A 14,293-nucleotide genomic window follows, 5' to 3' on the forward strand; every position below is an offset into this window, starting at 1 on the left:
AGGAATAATTTGAGAATTTAAAATTTCTAATAATGGAAAATATTAGAAGTTGCCGAAAACGAAGGCGTAAAATAATGCCGACTGTTTCAAAATAGTGAAATCAAAAATATTTTGCATTGAGATATATATTTAGGTTAAGTGTAGCGGCAACACCAATTATTGATGTAATTGTGATGTGATTTGTAAATGTGAAACTCTTAGACTTATCATTTTTCACCTATTTACGTAAAAAATATTAAAATTCTTATACGATTCGGTTTTACAATCGCGTTGAATATGAGAAAGTAAAGTGCAACGTAAATATTTGTCTCACATTTTGTACGCCCATTCCATAAAAGTACAGTACCATTACGTTCCCGTTACCTACAAAATATTCCAATTTTCGTGTTTGCCACGTTTTACCAGCGAATATTATAAGAAAATAACAAGAACATGTTGATAGAAGCTTTATAAAAAGAAATTCGAAAAGGTAAATGCTATAATCAAACCGCGGTGAGTCATTTAAGATCACCGCATAGCTGACATCTTCCGCAGTTTACCTTGTGCTCGTGTCTTAAAAATCAATACAAGTCTTCGAAATTGAATTAATTGTAGATTCAATTTCTAATCAATGTTTTATATGATAAATTATAAATATGCATAAATTTACGCAGATTATACGCAGTTAAATAAAAGTAGATGTAGCCGGCTCGTCGAATATTAAATTATAACATCGCAATTTCAAAACATAAGGAGATGCAAATTTATAAAAATGATGATACATATGTCTATAATAATACATAATTGTTTTATCTTGTCATGTCGATGTTTTGCTAAATTTTTACGTACAATTATACTTTATGTAAATATAATATTGTAACAATCTCATGAATATTATATGATAATTTCAGCCTTCATCATGTCTAGTATGTCAGATCGTAAGGCTGAGTTGGAGAGGAAGAAGGCAAAGCTACAAGCTCTGCGAGAAGAGAAGGATCGACGGCGCCGGGAGAAGGAACAGAAAGATGCTGAGGAAGCTTTGGTTAGCAACTCTCTAGTATTCATCTTGTTCAACTGATGGTTGGGTAGTTACTTATCCAAGTCTTGCATTATGATGACCTAAATTTCTTGACAAATTTTTCAAGTGTAAAGTAAAGTATTATTACTGTAAAAGAATTAACATATAATAGCTTTGTGGGGTAATATAGAAAGGAAGTAAAGAATGTTGAAAATCAACAACAACAAAATTGACAAAGTTACATTTTTGTAACAGCAAAGAGCGTCAGTGGCATCAAGCATGGACAGCCGACGGGATCTGGACGAGATGCTGTCGTCGCTGGGTGTGGCGCCCGTCAAGGACGTGCTGTCCTCACTCTCCTCCATGACGTCACTCTCGCCGCCGCAGACTGCATCGCCAGATGCCAGCCTGCCACACACCGACAAGTCCAGTCTGCCTGCTCAAGGGTACAAACTCTAGTGTATAATATATTATTATTTATACTAGTCTTTTCAAAAGTAACATTTAGAAATTTCAACAGCAACCAAGAAATATATCTGAAATTTTAACAAGTAAAAAAAATGATTTGTTAGTGCAATTTAAGCCACATTTAAGAATCTTTCGAACTTGAAAAGCCTGAATTTGTCTAAGTTTCCACTTTCTTATGATACTTTAAAACAATAAAACCCATCTGGTTGTCAGTAAAAACTATTGGAAGTCAATAATTTCAAATGTAAAAAGGGAGCAGTCAAAAAACCACATATTCAATTACAGCGCCCCGAAGAAGCCGCCGGCACTGCAAGTGGTATCAGTTCAGTCAACCGACATTCCACCCAAGGAAAGCGTGACATATGCCAAGCAGACACAGACCACCGCCTCGGGGGTCACTGAGCTGCGAGATGGTAAGTGTTGCCGTACTGTTGTACACACTAGCGCCACCATGCTAGGGTTTTTGTTTTGTTTATAACTTCAATAACAAAACATGTTGTTTACAAGTTAATGATTTTACAAATTTATTTCAAAATAATAGTAATAAATTCTATCTATATTCAAATATACAATGTATCTTTTAACTTGTTACTATTACATAATCAAAGTGTATGAAAATTGTTTGAAGAAACTTGCATTTAATTCATAAATATATATTCTTGTATACAACATAATATTGTGTATGATGATTGTCTAATGTAAATGTTTTTTGTGATAATAAAAACAAAGGTCTGCCCGCTGAAGCCAACATGTGAATGTTGTGGCTGAGGTGGGCAGTGATGTAAATTCTACAATGTTTTTAAAACCACTTAATTTATTTGTCTCTGATTTTAATTTATGTAAGAATTTGCATCTACCCTTTTGTTATCAAAGTTAATAATATTAATAACTTAACTCGTGATGGGTGATGGTTTTAACAATATCATTTGCAAATGTTTTACCACATGTGTTATCTGAGTTGCCAGTATAAAAAAAAAACATTTCATTCATTTTTCGTGGTATTTTTTTTAAGTATATTTTTAGAACTGTTATTCTCATTTTTAATAGAGTAATAGTTGTATGATTTTTTTCGTTAATTATTTTAAATATTAATTTTCATTTAAACTACGTATTAGAAGTAATTTAGGTGGTTATTTGCAAATGAGACCATTCTTACTGTAACCAATGACATCTGTAGTAGCGTGGGCAGTATTTACTTTTCACGCGTCCTTTTTGTTTTAGGCTTTTATCTGTTGCCTGAAGGCTGTTAATTACCTTTAAATTATTTCAAACACTATAATAAATCTGAAAAAATAAGAAATTCAGTGCTGAAATAAACATAAAAGCATAATAAATCCTTTCAGGCTGCGGATGATTTTGCAAAAATTTTAGTTTTCTCACTCCGCTTAAAGTGTTCCGTCTCGCTCATCTTCGTGCTGTCTCTCTCTATAAATGAATACTGAGCAAAAGTAAATACTGTTTTGAGTCTTTGGTGCAATGTTTGTGTTTGTGCTACCATAAAAAAAGGCTGCTCTTCCAATGCATCACCGCTTGCAGGATACATGGAGGACTGGTGGCGGCCACGTAAAGGTAATTTGAACTTTATTAACATGGCACTACGACTACGTTTGCACAAACATGGTTAAAGCACTGCTAGACAAGTTTCAAACGTTTGAAGAAGTCTTATATGAAGAACATTGGGACAGTGTTTTTTACTACAAAATGTCTACAGCACGTGTCATTGCATTGGTTATACAAAATGAAGGCAAATTGCATGAGATGTTTTTCGTTGACGTCAACTGATTTAAATACATTATCGATTTTAAGTCAACGCATGGTTCCATTTTGTGATATGCATGGTTTCATAACAACATTAACAAGAAATCATTGTGAATGTCATCTTTTATATGAATTAATTTTAATTGATGAATAAAAGAAAAATATTTGTAACTTAAAGCAGTGGTAAATATATGAATAAATGAGCTTTTATAAATATTTAATATCAACTGCTGCCTCAAGTTGCTGTTTATTATTTTGATCACAATATTGAGGCACTTTATAATTATAAAAATGTTGTAAATTGTTAATGACAGTTTGTTTTCATTTTTGTCCCACAACAGCACACGCAACCGACTACTACGGTAAGTCATTATTCCTCCAGGGGCTTACTTTGACTTACTCTAACATATACTTGATTTCTAGAGGTGTCGGATTGTAAACTAACACACGATATTGGAACCTAGTCTTGTATATAGATACTCTTTCGATCACGCTTCTAGATGTTTCCTTACTAACATTATCTAGGTGCGTTTATATCAGGTTACTTGATAAGTTTTCATTTGTGTAAAGCATCCCAAGTAAAGGTGTTAGCTATCAAGAAATCTGATCTATTCTCTCCAAGCTGGGGTATGTCAATTCAGAACTAATTCATTGTCGTTAGATCTGGTTATACATTCCATTACCAATATAAAGTGGCCTTCCAGAGTTCTCCACGCGGTGTTTGAACCACAATCTGGCCGCAAGAATATTTTTATAAGCGCACAGAATATATAAAGTATAGTATGTATTCGATGTATGGTGGTGGTATGGGGTATGGGGTTGCCATATCATGTCACGGCCCACTCACCCTCCGACTCGACTAACCTGCACAGGTATTAACGTAGACCCATTTGATTGGACTCAAGGACTGCTCGTCGCCGCTGGCCTTAGTTCTGCAAACAATAGTGACGTCACTAACCCGCTCGCTCGTACGGTGATGGGAACGGTTGTGTAACGTTCAAGCTTCTACACAGTGGCAACATCTTTACTAAATTGTCAACTTCTATTCGATTCGGGGGCAGACAAATTAAAAATAAATATATTAGATCTGATTTGTTTGTGGACCTAACTCCATCAGTTCTGAATCTTTCGATAATTTAAAATTCAAAAATCCGACGACAGACAGTCTTTAGTTAGATAAAATGGTGTCTTTTAGGACATGCTGTAACATATCAAAGCACTGTTGATTAGCTAATAATATATGTATAGAGTTTTTGAATATTGATTATTTTTGATTTGAATTAATATTGATAATGGTCAAAACATACTGACATGATTTTTTTGTTTTCCTCCCTTTTTCAAGACGAGTACAATCTAAACCCGGGTTTAGAGTGGGAGGACGAGTTCACAGGTAGGTTTCAATTCCGACTCACAACAAACATTGGAACTAAATTTGCCCTTGGTAGAGCCTGTGCTGCTGTCACTTGGCATGTTTTTGTTTTGTTAACCTCCTGTACCTTCTATACTATTTGTAACGCTACTTTATCAGTATAGTCGCTAACCTCTACATCTAACTGTCGGCATCGCCACTCTCAATGGACACGGTTCACTTGTATCGATTCTATAACAGGTTGTTTTTTTATTCGACATATATATTAAATATATATATAAAAAACATATATCAATTGTCTTAACCAGCTGTATGACTGTTATTATCAAATTTATATTTTGACAAAATGAACAGCCTGTATATAAGTACGGATTGTTGATTATTTATATACTATATTTTAATTGCTCAAATAAATATATATTAAGTATATTTTGATAAATAAACCAAATATAGCTACACTCTGTATTCATATGTACCTGACATACGCTTACATTATAGTATTTTACAATATTGCATGTGACATGACGTAATCATGTTTTTGTTTATGTATTTATTTTATATGAAACATTTACTATATCTCTCTAGTGGAGAGCTCGGGAAGTTTGATTTTTTTGCATAATAGTAAGCTTTCAATCACCAAAAAGTGTTTATTGCTTTTTTTGATAAGTATCTTTTATACGTCACTTTGTTTTGTTGCTCATGCTCATGGATTAGTTTTTTTTTTTAAATTTCTATTAGAATAAAATAAGGCAAGAGTGTTTGGAATGTCAGTTACCTTGTTGAAATATCCGAATAGATTTATTCTGACGCGTTTTAAGCTTTCGCAGGTACACACTATTTTCAGCTCTAACTATATGGTTTAATTTAGTTTATAAATATACATAACTTTAACTTTAGAATATAAAATACAAAATTTAAGTTCGCATAAATGCGAATTAATGTATTAATTGGCACTAACATTACATTTCTTTTGTTAGGCGAGTTTTTATTTTACAAAAATTAGGCCATGCTTTTCGTTTTATATATACATATTTTTATAACTTTTTCGTGAGATTAAAACTTGTGTTATCATTACTTTTTCTATTTATTTAGCTAACAAGTTTAACTTCATTTACAGTCACACATTTTTGGGTGTTGTAACTTGCGTACTTTAAAAGTATTCGTTATAGTTTTTAATACTTTATAAATAATGTTTTATTACCTGGCAATTAAACAAAAACGTATGAAATTATTCCAAGATAATTTTTTTTTTGAATCTGTTATAAATTTGAAACCAAATAGCGTTAAAAATAAACTTTTTTAGACTTTTATTCCCCTATTTTAAATAAATAAGCCAGTATCGGATGCGGATAGAAAAAAATGTTAAATCGAGTTAAGAGTTTTATTTTGTAGTTTTCGCGGTTGTGGTGGCATGCTTAGCTAACAACACGCTGTCCGTGGCCATTGTACACCATAGACAATAGACGCTTCTTATAGACCATAGAGTTGTTGTCTTCTAGATTCGGCTCACTTTCTATATTCACCACCAATATAAATATACCAGAGCTAATGCAGCTATATAGTTTCATGAAGTTATTATAGACGGATTTTTTTTTATTTCAAATTATAGTTTTTTTTTTTTAATTCTTTGCCGATTAAAATTTAGGGAAATACATAATCTTTGTGATCGTTGTGATGACTTTAATACTTGAAATTTAAATTGTAGTATAATTTAAATTGAATATTAAAATAGTAACTTCATGGAATTAGTATTCTTGTACGGCGGATTTATGTGACAAATTACTAGTATCATCCATTTGGCAACATCATATTGGCGAAGTACACGAGGCAAAAGCATTAACAAAATATCATCCACTTAAGACCTAATTCGAGCTAGTTAGTCTATACAAATTGTGAAGACGATGAGACAAGCATTCGTGGCAAATAAATCGGCCGTACTGCGCACGCTTCGGCCGGCGCCGTGTCGTGCCGTGTGGTGCGGTGTGGCGGCGTGTCGTGTCGGGCCGCGAGAGGGCCATCCTTATTCACCGTCCAGTGCTTACATTCGACGGCGACGGCGCGCGGCAAGGCGACGAGGAGGAGGCGGCCTTCCACGGCAAGCTGCCCCCCGGCATCCTGCCGCACGGACTGCCCACCGTCAAGGAGGTGCAGCCCGCCGTCACCGACGCCCCCCAGGAGAAGAAAGAGGAGGAGGAGAAGAAAGGTCAGTTGTGACTCCGTAGTAGTTAAATTAAATATTAATTAGCAATGCCTTCGGCTCATACTATTATCTGTGCGTCGGGCAGTGCGCGAGCTGAGCACGGACGAGAAGCAGACGATAATGCTGTCGGCGGAGTTCCAGAAGTTCATGAGTCGCGCGGGGCGCGTCATCGAGCGCGCGCTGGCGGAGTCCGTCGACATCTGCACCGACTACACGGGCGGCGGCGACGCGCAGGACGCACAGTCAGTACACGACACTTGCTCCTTACGAGCCCTTCACTGAGCAGTCGGGAAAAATATTGCATGTCAACATTGTGACAGGGACGACAAGTCTGACGCGCGGCTGTCGCTGGTGCGCACGTTCTACGACGAGCGGTGGTCGCGCGGGCGCTGCGTCACCTGCCTGGACTGGTCGAGCGCGCACCCCGAGCTGCTGCTCGCCTCCTACCACAACAGCGACGACGCGCCGCACGACCCCGACGGCGTCTGCCTCGTCTGGAACACCAAGTTCAAGAAGACCACGCCCGAGGACATCTTCCACTGTCAGTCGCCCGTCATGAGCGCCACTTTCGCCAGGTCCCTACTCTTCACCCCTCTGTACCTCGGACTGGTTCAAGTATATATACATTGTGTTATAAATATATTTGTTCGAGCAGGTTCCACCCGAACTTGATCCTGGGCGGTACGTACTCGGGCCAGATCGTGCTGTGGGACAACCGCGTGCAGAAACGCACGCCCATACAGCGCACGCCGCTCTCCTCGCTCGCGCACACGGTACGTGCACACTATAACACATACGAGCTTTAATTCTATATAATTAGACTTCATGAAATACAAAAAACACTTAAACCATTCCAAGAGTAACTCCTTGAAAACTACATTATTTTCCTAGAGGTTTGACGAAATTATTTCGAATAATCCGAAATATAATATGTTCCATATTGTATGTTGTCAGCACCCGGTGTACTGCCTGTCGGTGGTGGGCAGCCAGAACGCGCACAACCTGATCTCGGTGTCGACGGACGGGCGGATGTGCTCGTGGTCGCTGGACATGCTGTCGCAGCCGCAGGAGACGCTGGAGCTGCATCACCGCCAGAGCAAGGCCGTCGCCGTCAGCGCCATGGCCTTCCCCCACGGCGACGTCAACAACTTCGTGCTCGGCAGCGAGGACGGCAACATATACACTGGTATGTTTTCTAAGTCTTAGAGCGTCTGAGAGTCACAGAGTTCATGCGGATAGTTCATCTGCATTGTGTGTGTGCGCGTGCGCAGGGTGCAGGCACGGGCAGCGCGCGGGCGTGGGCGAGTGCGTGGAGGCCCACGCGGGCCCCGTGACGGCGGTGGCGTGCCACGCGGCGCCCGGCGCACTCGACCTCGGACACCTCTACCTCACCGCCTCCATGGACTGGAGCGTCAAGTTGTGGAGCCTCAAGGTAAGGTCTCATACACACATCATGACAAAATGTGAATAGTCCAACAATCATTGATCTATAATGAAGGGTATTTCTGTAGGAGAACAAGGCGCTGTACTCGTTCGAGGACAGCGGCGACTACGTGTCGGATGTGCGCTGGTCGCCAACACACCCAGCACTCTTCGCCGCAGCTGACGCCGCCGGCCGCCTCGACCTCTGGAACCTCAACAGGGACACCGAGGTGACTTTGAACTGGACTTTGACACTCTTTTTATATATGACCAGAGGTTACAAACATCGATTATGTTAAATAAATATTTGTATTGCAGGTACCGATAGCGTCCATCCAGGCGGAGGGTGGCGCCGCATTCAACCGCGTGTCGTGGACGCCTTCAGGCACACACGTGGTCGCCGGAGACGACGCCGGCAAGATATGGGTGTACGAACTCGCTGAGGTATCCCTTCACTACTAGTCTTTCATCATTATTCATTAGACATTATATATCTAAGAGTATACAATTTGCAGCAAGTGGCTCAGCCCCGGCACGATGAGTGGAGCAAGCTGATGATGACGCTGCAGGAGCTGCGCAACAACCAGGCGGACGAGGACACAGAGCGGCTGGGGCTGGCAGCCAGCGGCCCACCCTCGCTCACCAGTCTCACCTCCCTCGCCAGCAACCCGCTCAGGTAAGTCCCAGATACCTTGGGATTGTTGACCGCTTTCTGGATAACTACTTTAACTAGAACCAATAGAACATTTTGTTAAATCAATTATCATGTCTAATTTAGTGTACTATAATCTTACAGATAACTGATAGGATGGTGTACATCAGGTGCGGATGGATATTGTGATCTTCAGAAGATACCGTAATGAATTCTGATATCTCTACTGAAAGATTGTACCATATATGTATGTATAAATATATGTATATAAATATACATATATATTATGTTTTGTTGTGACTGATAATGGAAAGAATAATAGTTGTATGGAGATTGTATAATTGAATGTTGAATAAGGATACCAAGAAAGGGATAATTGTTACTTAAACTTTACTATGCAATGCTTTTAGGTGTAAATGTTAGCTCCACTGATATTGTCAACAAACTGCACAATATATAAAAAAACTACTCAACTGAAATATTAACAAATTAATTACTGTGGCATTATTGCAATAGAATAAACTATTTCTCCTATTTATTTTTAGATTAGAGAACTGTAAGAATTTATATTTAAAATTAAATTATTATGTTGGTGCAGCTAAATAATGCAGGTCATGAAACTTAAATTTTTATGCAGACATTTAGCAAATGTAGCATCTCATTAAATTTACAGTATTGTTTACTTAAATTATTTGTGAAGTACAGATAAAAAATATAGATTCAAAAATTCCACTATAGCTACTTAAAATTACAGCTTAATTCAAACTTAATATTCCAAGTTAAAATAGTAAAATTTTACTATAACTTTATTCATTGTAATGAGAGTATTTTAGGTTATCTACTAAAATTTCAGGAAACTGTTCATTGTCCCCAATTATTTGTCCATGACAGTTTTATATTTATACTAACTCCTCTATTTCATTCCCGAATACATTTTTAATATTTTATTGAGATGTAATAATTTTTAATAACTAAGTTATTGCTGTTTTTGCTTACATTTATAGGAGCAATGTATTGATAAAAAGACATATATCATGTTACAATGTGCATTTGTAATGAAGCACATATAGGGTGTTTTTAAGGCATAATAAAAATAATATCCTTGCTTGTATATTTTATTATTTGTTCTTTACCTATATAATATATAATATTAAATTATTTAAAAAAATTCTCGTGTCACAGTTTTCGTTGCCATACTCCTCCGAAACGGCTTGACCATGAAATTTTGTGAGCATATTTAGTAGGTCTGAGAATCGGCCAACATCTATTTTTCATTTTTTTTTTTTAACTGCGCGCGGTCGGAGTCGCGTGCGACAGCTAATATCATATACAGTTGAACCAGGATAAGTGATAATCCAAGTGCCTGCAATATTTTTCTTACTTAGCCAGGTTATATAACTTTTTATTCCACATAAAGTTTACATGGTGACTAGACTCAATATATTATTTTATGATCTAAAGTAGGTTTGAAATAAAATTTCAAATAGCCTTCATTATTTATTCTGGAGCGAAAGGTATTGCAACTTTTCCCTTGGACAAGTTGACTTCCTCCCAGCACACACAGCACATTGTCTTTCTGTCCATGATATCTGTGTACAGCTTCCCATCCAAGTGGTCCATCTCGTGCTGAGCTATCCTCGCCGCCCAGTCTGAGTATGTTCTTTGTAATGGTTCCCCATTTTGATCATAGCCTGAGGGTTTAGAATATTCCATATATAAAAAAACATATTTTTGACAATATGTCAATTTTAGATGAAATGCATAATATAAAAATTAAAAAGGTAAATTATTTTAGCACAATATTTATGATTTTCTTTGCTGTCTGTTGGTGAATCAATCACATAAATCAATAAAACATCATATATCAATAAAATCACAGTTTTCCAGTTAAATAAATAACTAAACTAAAATACTAGGATTTTTTGGTAGCAAACACACCTGTAATCTGAACTTTTTTATATCTTGCAACTTCAGCAGAGAAAGACCTGACACTTTCACAGCCTTCTGGATGTACCACTTTTATATAATCAACAACTTTCAGTGTAGGATTTACAAAAGTCTGCAATGAAAAAATAGTAAATCTCTGTTATATGAATAAGTCAATCATTGTAACTGCCTCATCATCTCAACACCAACAACAATAAAGACAAGTTTTTAGAGTTACTTACTCACAGTCAACGGTACAACACTTATACCCCTCATTTTAACAATTTCTGCAGGAAATGATGATACTTGTTGTGCTGTTAGTTTCATTACAAATATCCTCATATTTATGCCGATTTGTGGTGCCGACATGCCAACACTGCCATATTTGTTTACAACATATTCTAGTGTTTTTATCACTTTTTGTACTTCACTCGTTTTTATTTTATCTATCGGTACCGGTTCTGAAGTTTTACGTAACCTAGGATCTCCAATTTGAACGACATGCTCGTATGGAGGTGATGTTTTACCACGACTAGGACTTAATCTGGCGTACCAATTTAATGTTTTTCTAATTACTCCCATTGTTCCTACGATGGACTTAATTTTACTTTAATGGTAAATAAGTGAATGCAAATTACAAAATTATGCGCTATATAATATTCGGTATTCTATATATTGACAACAATGGACGGTTGACAACTGATATCAAATATTGCCAGATAACGTGCCAATCAACACTAATGTCACTGTCAACTTCACCGATCAGCCGATCGCTGAACTTTCGATGTTATTCTCGTAGTGCAAAAGTAATTATAATATATTATGCAATGAAAAGAACTGCAATTAAGAACTAACGAAACTATAATATCATAAAAGTAATTTAAACGTTTAAATTTTACGATACGATTGTTGGTTGAGTTAAATAAGTTTTGAAAGTGTTGCCAAATCGTCAACAACTTTCAAAACACTTGTTGCAACTGGTTCTATATGGTTATAGTTTTGTGTTTGCAAAATTGCAATTTACAATCACCCGGCGTCTTGTCACTTTATGATTAAGAGAAATTTTGTCTTTTGCACCACCAAATATTACTTCCAACAAGACATATTTTAAAATACTATTCAACAAAAACTCACAGTGTATTGAAGTTCGACTTTGTGTTTCTTAGAAACTCGAAGGTCGTGTAACATTTAATGAATATTGATAAGGTTCAAGTTCAACGTAAGTACTAACCTTAATTTATTATGTAACATAGCTAATTAATTCAACAACAAACCTTTCTTATGAACATAATGTAATAAGTTTTATACAGTAATAGGTAAAGGAACTAAGTGCCAGCTTAGTCTAACTTATTTTAATTTAAATTAATAACTTAATAAACTTGTTAAAAAAAATCACAAATCTTGACTTATGTAAGTCATATTTAGATATTAATTTTTATCACTTATCAATAGTTATTTTGATTGTATATTTACTTAAACTATAATTAATTAAAAAAAAATATCATATTTCAGATGTTTAAACTAGGCACAAATTTGACTAGGAACACGGCGATAATTTTTAATCGCCTGATGTCATCACAAGAGCAAGAAGTGTTGTTTGAGACATTGAATAATGCTGGAGTAATCACACTCAACAGACCTAAGGCATTAAATTCTTTGAATACCAACATGGTGACAATGATGCTGCCGCAACTGCAAGACTGGGAGAGAAGCAAAGGCTTGGTTATCATAAAAGGAGCTGGAGAAAAGGCATTTTGTGCTGGGGGTGATGTCAAATCTGCAATAGACAGGGTTGAAGGGCCTAAATTCTTCCACACAGAATATAATGTTAACTATTTAATAGGAAAATATAAAATTCCATACATAGCTTTTATGGATGGTATCACTATGGGTGGAGGTCTCGGTGTGTCTGTACATGGCAGATACAGGATTGCTACGGAGAAAACATTGATAGCCATGCCGGAGACCAAGATAGGACTGTTCCCAGACGTTGGAGGGTCATACTTCTTGCCCCGGCTGCAGGTCAATTTAGGATTATATCTAGGCTTGACAGGTAAACTAACTTAAATTTCAATGTAAAACTAAACACATAAATAATGCTTTTATGAGTACTTTACATTTTACATTCTAAATCTTAAAGTAACAATAAAGTAATGAAGCAATTTATAGGTGACAGATTAAAAGCAAAAGATGTTGTGAAATCTGGAATAGCAACTCATTTTGTGCCAAGCAGACGTTTGTTTGAGCTGGAAAAACTTCTATCTCGTTGCAACAATGACTCAGAGATCCGTAACCTGCTTAACAAGTTTAATGAGCCTCCGGAAGAGTTCTCATTAGCTCCCAATATCAAACACATCAACTATTGTTTCGCTGCATCCACTATTGAAGAAATCATTGAGAGACTACAAAAGGTGCAGAATGACTGGTCGGTTAAAACTTTAAAGGTCAGTTCATTCTTAATCTTATTTTACCGTTCAGTTACCATGTGCCAGTGACTATTCTCTAGGTAGTTGCTGTATTAAATATGACTTGTATTGTCCTTCAGACTCTGAGCCAGATGTGTCCAGGCTCGCTGAAGATAACCCTGAGAGCGCTGCAGCGCGGTGCGCAGTTGGACTTGCCGCAATGTCTGCGCATGGAGTACCGCCTTGCTTGCCGAGCCACTGAGAACCACGACTTCCCCGAAGGTATGTACTTCACTACACTCAATAATAAGCATGCAGCTTTACCAAATATGTTTTACTAAGGACCACTTCGTTAATTTGCTAATGATGTTCATGAAATAAAAAAAAATGTCAGACCGTTATTTACTGAAAAGATTTCTCCCAGCAAGCATAAAAAAATGATTTATGTGTTCTCAGGTGTCCGAGCCCTCCTCATTGACAAGGATAACAATCCGCAGTGGAACCCAAAGACTCTGGATGAAGTCACAGAAGACTATGTAGAGAGTTATTTTAAGAAGCTCCCAGAGGATCGTGAGCTGAAATATTTCGATGCCAAACTTTAATTTGTTGTTAGTATTTATTAATTCCACATATCCTAACATTTATATATAATATAAGGAACTCGAAAGCTTTTCTTTTAAAGGGTAAAAGTGAGAAGGAAAAGACTTACAGGTATCAAAATATTTCACTTATTAATTTTATTTAGCGCAAACTTACCACAACTAATAGGAAAATAATTTTGGTAAATAACAATGGTTTTTAAATTAGTTAATTATAAATTTAAGAGAAAGTAAACAATTTCACTAACAAAACTTAGAAATTACCATCCGAAAAATTAACTCTAAATAATTATTTCACATTCATATATTAATTGTAGGGCACAAAAGCTTTATCTACATAATCAATGGCAGCTTGTTTGTAACATGAAATCTAAAAACTGCCTTCATTTGCGGATGGTTATTTGATAATAATCAAGTAACCATCCGCTCGAACTAATCCCTTAATAAATATGAAGAATCTAGTGAATTTGTCAGAGAAATAAAATTTAAATTAAAAA

At 36.5% G+C, this 14,293-nt stretch overlaps 3 protein-coding genes across 10 annotated transcripts; 2 read left to right on the forward strand and 1 right to left on the reverse strand.

Moving 5' to 3' along the window:
* The first annotated feature begins 150 nt into the window (after positions 1-150).
* Positions 151-9,393, forward strand: LOC106714326 (cytoplasmic dynein 1 intermediate chain). 8 transcript variants are annotated; one of them, XM_014507340.2, is made up of 17 exons: positions 151-469; positions 891-1,021; positions 1,253-1,443; positions 1,751-1,878; positions 3,002-3,034; positions 3,565-3,585; positions 4,566-4,613; positions 6,628-6,795; positions 6,878-7,034; positions 7,113-7,367; positions 7,448-7,565; positions 7,747-7,978; positions 8,064-8,224; positions 8,304-8,444; positions 8,533-8,658; positions 8,730-8,890; positions 9,011-9,393. In XM_014507340.2, the coding sequence occupies exons 2-17, from the start codon at positions 899-901 to the stop codon at positions 9,012-9,014; spliced, it is 2,067 nt and encodes a 688-aa protein (XP_014362826.2). In that variant the 5' UTR covers positions 151-469; positions 891-898; the 3' UTR covers positions 9,015-9,393. The 8 variants fall into 8 exon arrangements, with proteins under 8 accessions (XP_014362826.2, XP_014362828.2, XP_014362829.2 ...); XM_014507342.2 differs by having other exon boundaries at positions 6,661-6,795; XM_014507343.2 differs by lacking the exon at positions 3,002-3,034.
* A 749-nt stretch (positions 9,394-10,142) lies between these two features.
* On the reverse strand, positions 10,143-11,489 carry LOC106714317 (peptide deformylase, mitochondrial). Its single transcript, XM_014507334.2, has 3 exons — positions 11,039-11,489; positions 10,805-10,925; positions 10,143-10,557 (listed from the first exon to the last, which is right to left on the reverse strand). Exons 1-3 carry the CDS (start codon positions 11,372-11,374, stop codon positions 10,364-10,366), a joined length of 651 nt encoding a protein of 216 aa, XP_014362820.2. The 5' UTR covers positions 11,375-11,489; the 3' UTR covers positions 10,143-10,363.
* Positions 11,490-11,644: 155 nt separating this feature from the next.
* Positions 11,645-13,948, forward strand: LOC106714316 (3-hydroxyisobutyryl-CoA hydrolase, mitochondrial). The gene is made up of 5 exons (XM_014507333.2): positions 11,645-12,011; positions 12,305-12,845; positions 12,962-13,236; positions 13,338-13,479; positions 13,654-13,948. Exons 2-5 carry the CDS (start codon positions 12,305-12,307, stop codon positions 13,797-13,799), a joined length of 1,104 nt encoding a protein of 367 aa, XP_014362819.1. The 5' UTR covers positions 11,645-12,011; the 3' UTR covers positions 13,800-13,948.
* Positions 13,949-14,293: the final 345 nt, after the last annotated feature.

This window comes from Papilio machaon, chromosome 8 (genome assembly GCF_912999745.1).
Source record: "Papilio machaon chromosome 8, ilPapMach1.1, whole genome shotgun sequence".
Lineage (NCBI taxonomy): Eukaryota > Metazoa > Arthropoda > Insecta > Lepidoptera > Papilionidae > Papilio > Papilio machaon.

Excerpts from the sequence above, each read along its gene's own strand:
- LOC106714326 (XM_014507340.2), top strand. The coding sequence starts at position 899 with ATGTCTAGTATGTCAGATCGTAAGGCTGAGTTGGAGAGGAAGAAGGCA. Across the intron at positions 7,035-7,112 it reads GGCGACGCGCAGGACGCACA|GGACGACAAGTCTGACGCGC; the intron begins GTCAGTACACGA and ends ACATTGTGACAG. Across the intron at positions 7,368-7,447 it reads ATGAGCGCCACTTTCGCCAG|GTTCCACCCGAACTTGATCC; the intron begins GTCCCTACTCTT and ends TTGTTCGAGCAG.
- LOC106714317 (XM_014507334.2), bottom strand. The coding sequence starts at position 11,374 with ATGGGAGTAATTAGAAAAACATTAAATTGGTACGCCAGATTAAGTCCT. Across the intron at positions 10,926-11,038 it reads TAAGTGTTGTACCGTTGACT|ACTTTTGTAAATCCTACACT; the intron begins GTGAGTAAGTAA and ends TTTTCATTGCAG. Across the intron at positions 10,558-10,804 it reads TAAAAAAGTTCAGATTACAG|GCTATGATCAAAATGGGGAA; the intron begins GTGTGTTTGCTA and ends CTAAACCCTCAG.
- LOC106714316 (XM_014507333.2), top strand. The coding sequence starts at position 12,305 with ATGTTTAAACTAGGCACAAATTTGACTAGGAACACGGCGATAATTTTT. Across the intron at positions 13,237-13,337 it reads GGTCGGTTAAAACTTTAAAG|ACTCTGAGCCAGATGTGTCC; the intron begins GTCAGTTCATTC and ends ATTGTCCTTCAG. Across the intron at positions 13,480-13,653 it reads GAACCACGACTTCCCCGAAG|GTGTCCGAGCCCTCCTCATT; the intron begins GTATGTACTTCA and ends ATGTGTTCTCAG.